The sequence below is a fragment of the Stegodyphus dumicola genome, chromosome X1 (assembly GCF_044657685.1).
Source record: "Stegodyphus dumicola isolate Sdum_Otavi_A_Nest chromosome X1, ASM4465768v1".
In the NCBI taxonomy this organism is placed as follows: domain Eukaryota; kingdom Metazoa; phylum Arthropoda; class Arachnida; order Araneae; family Eresidae; genus Stegodyphus; species Stegodyphus dumicola.
In genome coordinates, this window is record NC_140780.1 from 192,860,347 (window position 1) to 192,873,847 (window position 13,501).

At 32.4% G+C, this 13,501-nt stretch overlaps 1 protein-coding gene across 1 annotated transcript in view; it reads left to right on the plus strand.

Annotated features, from left to right (window-relative positions):
• Positions 1-13,244, plus strand: part of LOC118183719 (uncharacterized) — a 78,622-nt gene extending 65,378 nt beyond the window's left edge. Inside the window, exon 3 of the mRNA XM_035353313.2 lies at positions 10,939-13,244. Coding sequence (XP_035209204.1) covers positions 10,939-12,752 — 1,814 coding nt within the window. The 3' untranslated portion in view covers positions 12,753-13,244. The remainder of the gene's footprint in view (positions 1-10,938) is intronic.
• The last annotated feature ends 257 nt before the right edge of the window (positions 13,245-13,501 follow it).

The following is a 13,501-nucleotide window of genomic DNA, read 5'->3' on the forward strand; positions in this document are numbered from 1 at the left end:
TTACACTACTGGAACGATATGAAACAACGGAGGATGGAGCTGGTGTGACCGGAGTGACTACCTCACATAAAGGTACCAACAGCGTTTTGCAAGTTGGTTACAAGAACGCCTCCGCCCTTATGAAGGCCAGTTATGAAGAAGTTATGAAGGCCCTTATGAAGAATGTAATCTTCATCAACAAGCCGGGATGCTTATACAGTCTTCAAATACAACACAATTATAAACATTCATACCTTATCCAGGAATTTCTACCAGAGAAACAGCATGAATTTAATTATCAAAATTCCCTTCAAATGATAGTAATAAAGAGTGGATAATAATAACAAATACTATTCATTAAATTATAGTCCATGTTATGAATTATGTGTTCTATTCAGTTTCATTAAAAGTAAATTCCTTTCATGGGAAACGTAATTAAAAAAACAAAACAGAACATCAACAGGAGACAAAACTGTCTAGACTGTTGACTGCTGTTTTTAAGGATATTTCACTACATGTTTGCCTTCTTGGAATTCATAGGAGCATTTTCTCAAAAGATTACCGTATTTGACGGCATATAAGACGCACTTTTTTTCCTAAATTTGGTCTCAGAAAACTTACTTGCGTCTTATACGTGAAGGACACAGGTTAACTTTAAATACTGAATGCTATTTTTAGCCCGGATATAGGTCTAGACACGCATAACTTTTTCTACATCTACATGTGTGTGGCCTTCTAAATAAGGGTGCGTCTTATATGCCAGTGTGTCTTATATGCCGTCAAATACGGTAATCTTTTATTACTTATACAAAGCTTACACCATTGAATTGACTATTGTGACTATTCTTAAATAAATGAAAATAATTTGTTCTTTTTTTTTTTTTAAAGTAATATTTTTACTTGTAAAAATTAAACAGATTCTTGATATTGGTTAGATGTTTTAGTAAAATTAATTCATGAAGTTTGTTTGGAAAGAAAATCAGCATTTGAAGCAAATAGCAATACAATATTTCAAGCTTTTTCAAAAACATTTATTCTTAAATAAAAAAATAATTAAACAGGAAGAAAATGATAGCAATAATTTATACGAAAATAATAAACATAAAGAAAGTAATAATAATAATTTACACAGAAAAAATAAAATTTTTGCAAGCATGCATTTTTTAAAGAATTTTCGTAATAAAATGAAAAATGATGGAAAGGATCAATCATCTACAGGATCATACATAGCATACATGATTCTGAGCTTAACTTTCGTTTTACGAGTTTCATCCATATTTTTCAATTTATTGTGAAAACTCATTAAAAAATGCATGTCATCATCGTAGATTTCTTCCGAGATCAACTCATTATTTCGTTCGGATACGATTACGACTCATTCGGATACGATGTGCTCCATATTAAAAAAAATGTCGCCTTCGATGTGACAGCGAAATCGTCTAAAGAAAGCCGCTTCGTTTTAGCTTCGCTCTGATTGGTCGACGCTTATCCCAACTCGGCGTAAAGTTGAAAACTTGGAACGAGCCTTAAACCAGATTATGTGACGTAGCACAGACTGGTTGCCTTGGCAACGCAGCTCGGCTTTAACCACTTATGCCCTTTATGCCCACGTCTGAATACAGCCTTTTATAGTAGTGGTGCTCAACCTTTGGCCTATCGCGAACACATTTCCAAAACATCAACATTTTTGTTAAACATTTCCAATTTTATGTGATACATCTGAAATATTAATTTCGGCAAATAAAATTTGAGATGAATAATAATATTGGTTGAACTTTACGGAAATCAGAGAAGCAGAGTTCAAAATTATTTTTCAGTGCATTTAGGTTTTCCGAGTATTTCCGTTATTTTCTCTGCTTCCGAGTATTTCTCTGGCTTGTGGTTATTAATATGGTTTGATAAATTTTGAAAATCTGTGAATTTCTTTTCTTTCATCTGATTTATCCACAAATTTAAAAGCAGTTACAGTCCCAGTCAACTGAAAAAGGGTTTTTCTTCTATTCCCTGGAGATCTTCGTTCAGTTTGTTCAGTTTAGCTGTTATATCCGTGAGAAAATACAGATCGGATAACCAATTATTATCGTCTAATTCTTTATAACTTTCGTTTCCGGATTCCAAAAACTGCTTTATTGGCGAAAGAAGTTTCTATTAAGTTCTCCACGAAGGCATCCCTCCACTTAGCCAGATAGACCTCGAGACTTTGCCGTAATCTCATAAAACCAAATAAGCCACTGTAGTTTTCCATATGGTAATTTTCTTAATAAAAGCATCAATTTTTGATTTAAATATGAATATGTTGCAACTTTTCCTTGAAGCAACAAATTTAGTTCATTTAGTTTTTCAAATATGGCACTCAAATAACATAGTTTTTGTAGCCGCAACTTATTATGGAATAAATTTGCAAAATTAGATGTTTTTCGGTTAGAAAAAGAACTTCATCTTTCAATTTTAAAACTAGATTGCCCAAGGAAGTCATTTTGACTGCTTCTTAATTTCAGTTAGAAAAACAATTATGTATATAGTGATACAATTTCTTAGAATTTTATGACTTTTTGTACAATATATAAATGCGTTTATTAATAATTGTAGTTACCTCCCATTCTTTGATTTCTGGTATATATATATATATATGTGTGTGTGTGTGTGTGTGTGTGTTATACCTATATTGTCCAAAAGCAGTCATTTTGACTGCTTGGGAAATTTTAAATAATCAAATGACTCTTATTGAATTGAGTAAATTTCTTATATGACCAGTTCGGCTCTGTATTGAAATAAGTTTTCATTTTTTTTTTCGATTACCATCACATGATAACATACAAGCAAGTGATAAATTGTCGATTTCGGCGTATACTTGATAAGTTGCAGTTTCTCAATAAGCTAAAGTAGTACTTGTTATTCGAATCTCAGTAAACACGTTGTTCTGAAACTTGTAGAGCCATATACAAGCTGTGGAAGAAATATCACGACCGATAACGTTTTCACTGGCATGTCACTCGCGACAAAATTATTGGCCAAAAAAACAACTCTAGTTGGGACTAGAGGAAACAAAAGAGAATTACCGAGATCAGCCAAACAAACGAAGGATAACATGCCTCGTTTTTCCACTCTGCTATATAAAGCAGAGAATTGTGTTCGTACGATATATAAAAGCAAACCAAATAAAAGAGTAGCTGTTCTAAGTTCTAAGCATAAATTTGTGAAAATTGATAAAAGTAATAAAAAAATGTTACCGAAATCTATTCAATTTTATAACAGCACAAAATTTGGAGTTGATATGACGGATCAAATGGCCAGAAAATATACAGCAAAAGCTAGTTCTCGTAGATAGCCCCTCCAAATATTTTTCAATAGTTTAGATTTGGTTGCTATAAATGCTTGGATCCTTTACAAAGAAACAACAGGAATACAATTACAACGGAAAGAGTTCTTGTTTCAATTAGCAGAACAGCTCTCCACTGAATACAGAGCTGCAAGACATAAAAAGTCATCAGAACATCAGACCCACAAAGATCAGCTGCAACATCATCAAATGCAGCCCATTCTAACAAACGCCAAATTTGTCAAGTTCGACTTTGCCACAACAACAAAACAAATAATATATGTGAAAATTGTCAAAAGTACATTTACAGAAGATGTACACATAAAAAGATTCCCACTTTCATTTGCAAAAAATGTACAAATAATAATGCATAAATTATTTTTTCCCAAGTGAAGTAATTTTTTTATTATTAATATTTACTAATAACTTGTTATATAACTGTAAATAATATAAAAATATTAAAAATTAATTTTAAACAAATGTCTTTGCACATTAGTTATTCTTTTACAATGCAGTCATTTTGACTGCTTTTGGCCAATTATATGTATATACTAAGTTTTAACCTTTTTAAACTATACTATTTTTAACTATACTAAGTTATAACCTTTTTAAACTGTGGCTTCTTGAAAACCACTTTACCTCTGCATGTAATAATAAGCTTTTGTATTCAGAACGTATGTCTTTACGAAGATTTGAAAACAAACGACTGTTCAGAGCACGACTTTTAATAAAATATTTTAATAATTTTTAATAACACTTTTAATAACTTTACGACTTTAATAACACTTTAACATTATCTCGAAGCTTAACATCTAACTCTGCTGATGTTTTTTGGCCACCAGGGCTTCTCGATGCATTATGCAATGAGTAAATGTTATATGTTCGTTGGCACATTCCTTAAATTTGGCTAGAAATCCAATTTTTTCACTGACCATAGCTTTAGCACTGTCTGTGCAAGTGCCATCACAATTTTCCCAGTGCTAACTTTCTTCAATGAAAAATTCATTAACTTTCAAAAATGTCATCTCCTCTTGTGTGTCTATCCGAAGAGCGACAAAACAAAAATTCCTCATGAATACATCTAACATACACTAAAAATTGAGTCAAGTTAATAATATCAGTTGATTCATCCATGTGGATTGCAAACTTTAGCTAATAACTGGACTCATTTTGAGCCTAGTTATTAGCTGCGGATGGTGATCTTTCGCTTCGAAACAGTATCATCGCTGGAATCTTACGAATTTCATCTGCGTACTTTTTGCCAGGAACTAGTTCGGACATCTTAATTATAGCCAGCAATATTAGATTTTCTTCGAACGAATCGGCCTTTTTATTTTTTGCAATTAAATAGGATGCTTCATAAGACTCAAGTAAATATTCATCCACAGTAACAAAGTTCTCAAAGCGAATTTTTGCTGATTTGATGATTTCAAAAGTCGTTCAAAGTATTCTTTGGGTTTCTTGCAGTGAGCAATGTGCTTTGTATTGAGATGTCGCTTTAATTTGGCGGGTTTCATGCTTTCTATAGCCAAAACTTCTTTAAAAATTAAGCATAATAGCTTTTCAGTTCCATCATAATTCAAAATGTAAAACCCAATTCCAAACATGATTCATCATATTTTCGTTTTCTTGGTATTTTAATTTCGCTTGTGCTAGGGACCAGAGATAACTTTTCGTTCTTTTCGTTTTTTATCTAGTTTACCTAAATTCAGCCACTTGTTCATAATTCATAAAAATATGTGATAATAATTATTGTTAAGAAAATAAGGGAGCGTGTTTAAAATAGATAATAACTAATAAAATAATTTATGTACTTGCTGATGAATGAAATAACGATGGCAAAAGTGACAGAACGCTTGTTTTATCCGGAATCTTATACCTATGCGGAAAGAAGGAGCGCTCAAACGCATGGAAAAGATCCATAGAGAACGACTGACCTTCTGACACTGGGAAAACGTCTTAACACGGCGGTTGAAGTCGAAGACGGCCCAGCGCGCATGTGTTACCAAAACACTTGGTTCTTACGCTTACACACGCAGAGCCTTTGACGAATCCACAGCAGTACGTGTAAAACACGTAAAATGAACGTTTCTATTATAAAAAATGCGTCGAAACGTTTTAGTTTTTTTCTTTCTGCTTGTTTGTCTTACCTTTATCTATTTTCAGAAACATTATGTAAAAATATTTGGTAATTGTAAAATTATTATAATAAGTTAAAGAAATATCAAAATTGCTAAAATTTTTGGTGATCGCTGCCTCAGGTTCCGCGTTGCGACCACAGTTCAAGAAGCCCTGATCTAAACAGTATCCAAACTCCACGTTTAGCGGACGAAGCTTCACTGTTAAATTACTTTCATGCATACTTCACAATCATGATCTTTTACCTCGCTTTCGGATTTTGCGTTGACCTTGAATGGAAAGGCTACTTATCCCATCGACAGAGACTAAAATGGCACGATTAAAAAAGAAAATTCTGAAACTTTCAGATTTTATATTACGCTCAAAGGGTTTTTTTTTTTTTTTTTTTTTTTTTTTTTTTTAACGTTTTGTGTGTTCAGAGCTTAAATTGCGACGAAAAATAAGAAGGCTCCGGTACTTCTTTTATGGAATTGAACAAATTTCATAAAAGAAAATTTTATTTTTAGTAATAAAATTATATTAAAAATTACTTATTACATTTATTAAATTTCGAGATAAATTTTTAAAAAAAGACAAAAAAGAAAATCTGAAAGGTTTCAGATTTTAAATTATGTCCGTTTTTTTTTTTACATTTTGTGTGTTACCTTTACTTATTAAATATCCTGTTATTTGCACTTAAACCATAAAATTCAATTCAAGATCAATATCGCAAAATAATTTTAAATTCAACATATCTTTAGTATATCCGATACATGTCTCGCGCGCTGGAGATAAAAATGTTTTTTCTGTACAACGTTGCCATTGCTCACTTTCAAATCGTAGAGTTTGTTAATCAAATATTCGTTAAAGTTTTACAAAATATGAAATCGATAATGAAACAAATTTCAAATTTGGGCTTTCAGATGCCCATATTCGCAGTAGGATTACGTCATTCAAAATTGGATGGCTCTAGGTACCGTTGTATTATCACAATGCGAAAAACATACATACATTTATACAGATTCTTCATTATTTAATTTCTTCAAATATAATACAGGGCGATAATATTTGGTGGCAACAGTTTGAAAAGTGAAACGGACATTCAGAGTGATTCGACGCAAAATCGCAAAACGAAAGAAATAGTCCCTCAGGGACAAAGCCTCTTTGGACTAATAATCTAATATGTAATAGATCTAATCTAATAATTAAAATCACTAATGAAATAAATTTTAATATATTTCTTTAATTATTAATCACTGTAATCATTAATTATTTTAATGGTTAATGATTTTATTTATTTATTTCTTCTTGTTCCTCTTTCTTGAGGGTCTACGGTAGGGCTCCGGCTCTTCTAATTTTAGAAATTAAGCCGTGTGTGTTCCTTTAGTTACAAAATATCATGTTCTTCGCACTTAAACCAAACAAAATTCATTTCAACAGCAGTATCACAAAATATTTAAAAACAGGATATCTGTAGAGTTTTCGATAGACTGTCTCGCGCACTAGATATAAAAATGCATTTTTCGGTACAGTGTTGCAATTGCTCGCTTTGAAATTGTTGAGCTTATTAATCAAAAATTCGTTAAAGTTTTATAAAATATGAAATAGATAATAAAACAAATTAGAAATTAAAAATTCGGGCTTTCAGGTGGCCATGTTCGGATGGAGCATTATGTTATTCAAAATTTGATGTCTCTAGGTACCGTCGTTTTTTCACAATGCGAGAAACATACATACATTCATGCGGCTTCTCATTAGTTAATTTTTTTAAATATAATGCAGGGCGATAATATTTGGTGTCAAAAATTTAAAAAGTCATACGCCGTTTATAGTGAACCGACGCAAAATGCCGTTTCGAGGCTAATAGCCCTTCTTGGCTAAAGCACCTGGGGTTTTGGGAGGAAAAAAAAATTCTGTAAGCTTTCAGAGTATTGCCATTGCTCGATTTGAAATCGTTGAGTTTGTTAATCAAAAATTCTGTAATGTCTGACAAAATATAAAATAGATAATAAAACAAGTTACAAATTCCAAATATGGGCTTCCAGATGCCCATATTCGGTGGAGGATTACGTTACTTAAAATTAAATTCCTGTAGGTAGGCTCTAGGTACCGTTGTTTTATCACAATGCGAGAACACATAAATACATTTATGCAGATTTTTCATTATTTAATTTCTTTAAATATAATACGGGGTTGTAATATTTGGTTGCAACAATTTGAAAAGTGAATCAACGCAGAAAGTGAATCGACGCAAAACGCCAAAACGAAATTAATAGCCCTTTAGGCTAAAAACTCCTACCTGGAAAAAGAAAAGCCCGAATTTGCGATATTAATTAACAGTTGAAATTTCTTCTTAGCGTTTTACCTCCGCGATAAAGTATGTTCTGAGATAAATTGGTATTTAATCTTCATCTTCAGCAAACTGGATAAGCATCTGTGCTGCTCTAAAGCTACCAATAAACTTTACTGGAAAATATATATATCCTTTACGTCTGCGCTTCTGGTGGAGCATGAATCCCTAATCTTTGACTCCAGAAGCGAATGTTTTATCCTTTAGGCAACAGGAGTCCGTAAAAGTAACATTAAATTGGTGTACATTTTAAGTAAAATTCGAAATCTAGGATTTGGAAATCTATATTTTTTCACAACAATCTATTGTTTTTAAATTATTGTGTAAAAATTTTCAAACACATTTCATTTATGATTGATAATTATAGTTTATTGCTATTAATAAACCTGGGTATTTTTTTAAAAAGTTATTTATTTAAATACTGTATTAACTTACACATTTTTAATTATCATCTGAAATTTTTTATTAAGATTGTAGGGTTTTTCTTAATTTGCATAACAAATTTATTTTAAGTTTTCTTGTTCTCAACTTCTTAAACTTCCCCTCACATTCTCTTGCCAGGATGTAAATTTAAAGTTAAGTGAAGTGCTATTTAAATGTGTGATTATCTCAGTTTATTCAGAGCGTGTTTCGCTAGCTTAGCGCACGTTTCGTTGTTATTTCGCGGTCACTCTAGTAAGCCTCTTGGCCATATCTGTTTAGTATCACGCCGGTTAGATTTCTGTGAATCCATCTCTTAGGAGTAATTTTGAAGTGCGTTCATGCACTCGTTTATCTTTCAGATTTGATTTATATTATAGTCTACGTTTTACCGTCGCAAGTGAACGGTGTTTTTATAACCCACGAAATCCCTGCTGTCTGTTATTTTAGTTTGAGTTAATAAAGGGTTATTTGCACCCTTCTTTTGTGCTGGTATTTAATTTACGCCTGTGCGAGAATTCGCCAGGTTCATTGTAGGATCTAAGTTAGTGTATGTGGACAAGTAAAGATAGATCTTACAAGTTATTCCATTTTATTTCATATTTTCCTCAAGTAGAATTTTTGAAAGCGTATTCATTTAAAACCTGTGGTAAAAATTGACCATTTGAAATGTGATATCTGAAACCGACGCTACAAGCGGTAAAAACATCACACATATCCTCATGGACCTTATAATAAGAGACCTTTCTTATAACGTCGATGTATCCTTTCTTTGATCCTCCTCTGTAAGCTTAAGAGCTAAAGCGCTGTTTTTCTTCTTGATTCCATGATTCCACTTGTTCGGCTTTCTTCTCGCGATTTTTCTCCTGAGTTTCCTTAATGTATTATTAGATTTCGTTCACGAAATGTGTCTGCTCATTGCGCGATTCCTCTACATATTCCAATAAGTCTAAGCTTAGTGTAGCTTGTTACTCAAACCGGAAATTTTTGAATGAAGAGAACAACTTTTATTAGCTTTCATTCCTACTAAACAAAGTAAAATAATTACGTCTTCTTTTAGGAAATATTAAGATGATGAGTTTGTATAAAGTTCAATATGTTTTAAAAAATAAATGATTACTCAAAAGACAAAATGAAATAGGCTAGTTTCGTTGTATAAATAATGAGTGTTTCTGAAATTACTGGACAACATAATGTAAGGATTAATTTTTTTGGAGGGAGGACTTTATCCAAAAGATGTGTTTTCCATATTTGAAAATGTTATTTAATTATTTCAGAAAATCAGGTATAAAATAAGCCGTGATTAATTTCTAGTTTTATCTGTATAATAACGTTATTGTTAATAATTTCACATAACGCATTTCTACTAAGTATTTTTAGCAGACTTCAAGATTTTTTAATAAGATAAGTTATTCAGATCAGTAGTCGATTTCTCTGACCACCTTCACGGAAGTCTGAAATTATTTGAAACTATATGTGATCATTTTACTCTGAGTTAGCTACTGTACTTGGAATAAACCCATAGACAGTGACATACTAAACTTGATTCGATGAAAGTACCATAATTTTGCATTTATTGCCAAAAAAAAATTTTTTTTTTTTTCACAGTCTACTTCTAAATCTACTTCTTTCAAAAGCTATCAGCTGTTCCATATGTTTCGTTTTGCTTCGAAAAATGTTTCTTCATCATTCACAGAGCAACACTAATTGTCCAAGACTTGAGTGTTACTGCCCACTTTGATTTCCATCGGGTTCGCTTTCCGTCGACGTATCGAGCGCATCCTACTTGGATACAAAACTGAGCTTGCAATCATTTACATTTCGCATGGCTAAAAATCGGAATCCCAAATTTCTTTTCGATCTAATAGCTTTCTTGATCTTGCAGTTTCGCTGAACGATACTGTATATGTGCATGGCGGAAATAAAAAAGGACATAAAAAGGAGCAAATATATAGTAATGTAGTATAATAATGTAAATTATGTTAATTAACCAGTTATTTTATGTTACGGATCTTTACTGTCACTTCTGTTTTTCCGCTTTCATTCCAGAGTGCAAATTTAGCTCGCGTATATTTAAGTGAGGGTTTGACAGTATTTTCAGTCAGAGCGTGTTCCGTCTGCTGAAGGCTACGTTATTACTTGATATTCTACGATAGCATTCCTGTCTACGGCGTTGCTTTATTCTTGTAGATTGTGCTATCACAATCTACAAGAGAGCCAGTTTGTGTGAATTAGAGCCAGTTTGTGCATTTAAATATCTACACAGTCTGATGCTAAATAAGACTCAGATTTAGTTTTAAATTAAGATTTTTCTTTCTGATTTCCCGCCATAATTGCTGGCTGGCTCCCCAGGAGCGCCTTCTATTCAGCTTATTTGAGTTCTTAATAAAAGGGTCTTTTACATCCCTAGTAAGTTTCCATTGCTTATCTAGGCATAACGATAAACACGTCTATTGGAGGATTTGACACAAGTTACATTTAGCTACAAGTAAAATCCCTACAAATGTATAGTAATGTAAATATGCATGAGCAAAACAGCATAAAAGACTATTGGACGCATTGCTAGAAATAATCAATACATATATTTTGGCTTTTGATTGCACAGGAGGTATTGCGTAAAAAATATATTAGTGACTGAATTTTTAATTAGCGTTGGGTAGAATAGATATATTAGAAATAAAAGCAAACATAGTGATAATTTTTACCAGTTTTTACAAAATATTTTTATACAATTCTTATCTTTTCATTTCAGGAAGATTATCCGCATCTGATGAAGAAGATGCTACAAGTCCGATAGTTTTAAGATCTTCGGAGGATGAGTATTTTGATGTCATCCCTTCTCTTGAGAGCGAAGCCTACAAACATACTGAAGCTCTAACAGAGAGTCACAGCAAATTGGTATTTGAAGAACTTATCACAGTTACTCCAAACTCAGCTGTGCACACTTTTGAAACTAATTCTTTGTCTCACGAAAGCAATTCATTGGGTACTAATACAATAAATCTTTCCATTCTTATGAAATATTTGTTAGATAATACAACTTACGGAGACCTTCCGAGTAGCGAATTTAAATCGTTATTTTCAGAAGTATTGACCACATACACGGACAATGAGGAAATATCCTCAACGGATTGGATTACTTCTTTGCAGATAAGGCCTACAGTAGTGGAAACAAATTATCTGTCAACCCCGGACGTTGCTCGTAGTTTGCAGATCGAACCAACTACAGTGAAAGCAACTTTGCTGCCTTCTGTGAAAAAGGAAAAACGACTAAATGTTACCTCTGATCAAGGAAAGCCCGAAGAAGAACCAAATAGAAATGAATCCTTAAATATTGTTAATAATTTCTTTAAAGATTTAATAGGTGATTTATCCTTTCTTCTCAATGGAAAAAATATAACTAAGAGTATGTTAGATACATTGCCATACTTTAAGGATGATTATACAAAAGATGGTAAAGCACTCTCGGAAATTACTCCGTATGATATTACTGAGCAAACTGCGAATATTGCGGAGTTTCCAAGCGACGTTAATGACGAATTGATGACCAGTCAAAATGTTTTATTATCAAACGTAAGCCCTTCTTCCACTACAACTCATTTAGCATCCACTAATGAAACAGAAAATAATTTTACTTCCCCAGAATTTCCAGAATTAGATTTGCAGACAAATGCGACCGTTTCGTCTTCAAAAATAACACCTTTTGTGAGGGAAAATTATCTTGTTTTGATTCTCCGAAAGAATTGCACAGATGAAAACGATTTTTCTGAAGTTATTGACTCTTTGAACAGGACTGTTTTGAATGCTGTTCTTGATTTGAATAAAAATATGCAGCTTAATTGTGAGAAATATTTTTCACTGAAATTCCCTATACAAAATGCTAGTATTATTTCTGATGCCTCTGCAGCTCAAACTATGAAATTTGACCCTCGTTTACTCGAAAAATTTGAAATAGTGAGATACTTTCTAAATGTCAGCGATCATCAAAATATCCCTTTATTTCCGCCTTCTGAAACTTGTGACAGACCCTGGGAGTCGATTTATGGAAGGGAAATTACCATTTATATAATGGCAACTGTCAATGTTTCATTGTTACTTATAATTATCGTTGGCTTTTTCATTCGTTTCCTCTGCCGTAAACAGACGAATTCTTTAGATTTGTGCGATATACCTCATTTAAATTTAAAGTTAGAAGACTACAAAGTTACTCCAATCCCTCGACCAACCATTTGTATGCCTGATAGTAATCGAGAATTCTTGCACGCTTATAGTGAAACATATATTAGCCGTCCTTCACGAGCAGAAGATACTATATTAACACAGCACCACTTCTCTGGAAAATCGTCAAATAACTTGGATATACCTGTCGAACAAAATCATTCTGCATTTCCTCAAGAGCTGCGAACATTTGGGGCCAAAAGATCCTGTAGTCGAGTACAGAGCCTTGATGTGAAAAATTTGAATACCGGATATGGCACCGAAAGTTGGCTGTTGAAAAATAAAGGTGACAAAGATTTGGAAAGAGGTCTCCCAGGAATTGATAACCCTTTATTTAGAAAATGGTGAACTAAGCTAGATGAAGTTTTATCTCCCATGTTCTTCAAGTTCGTAAACTTTAGCATGCATATGTAGTAGGACCAGTACAGTTTGTAGATGGTATTGCTGTGAAAAATATTTCCCCAAATAAAGTTTTCGCATGCTAAATAGTTCGAATTTACATTCTAGAAATCTGTAGTTGAAAAAATCTCGAGCAGTGATCAATAATGATCTAACAAATGCTGTTTCACTTCTTTCATAAGAAGATAAACGTCTGACATTCACTTGATAAAACTGCTTCTTGTATTAATACGTAAGCAACTAAAAAGGTTTTTAAGCATATTATTATGGTGGCATATAGCAATGCTTTGTTCAACATATAACTGCATAGTTACTGTGCATTGGACTGGAACATACATTTACTGTGCAGGCTGTTATTTATTTATTTTATGATTAATATAACTATTGTTTTGAGTTTGATTATTTGTAACTGAAAAAGTAATAAAACTTTTACAATTTCGAGCTTGGAATTTTTTTTTTTTTTTTTTTTTTTTTTTATTGAAAATTTTAAATCCTCGTGCACCACATAGTATTACACAAGGCTTACAGAGGTAAGTAAAAAAAAAAAAAAATACAACAACACAACACAAAATAAAATAAACTTAAAAATTCACATATGATTCGAAAGAGATAAATTTACAGAAGAAAGAGAAAGCCATTTTATGTTGGACAAATACATGAAGAGGGGGAGGAAATGTAATATTCACAGAGTTTAACCT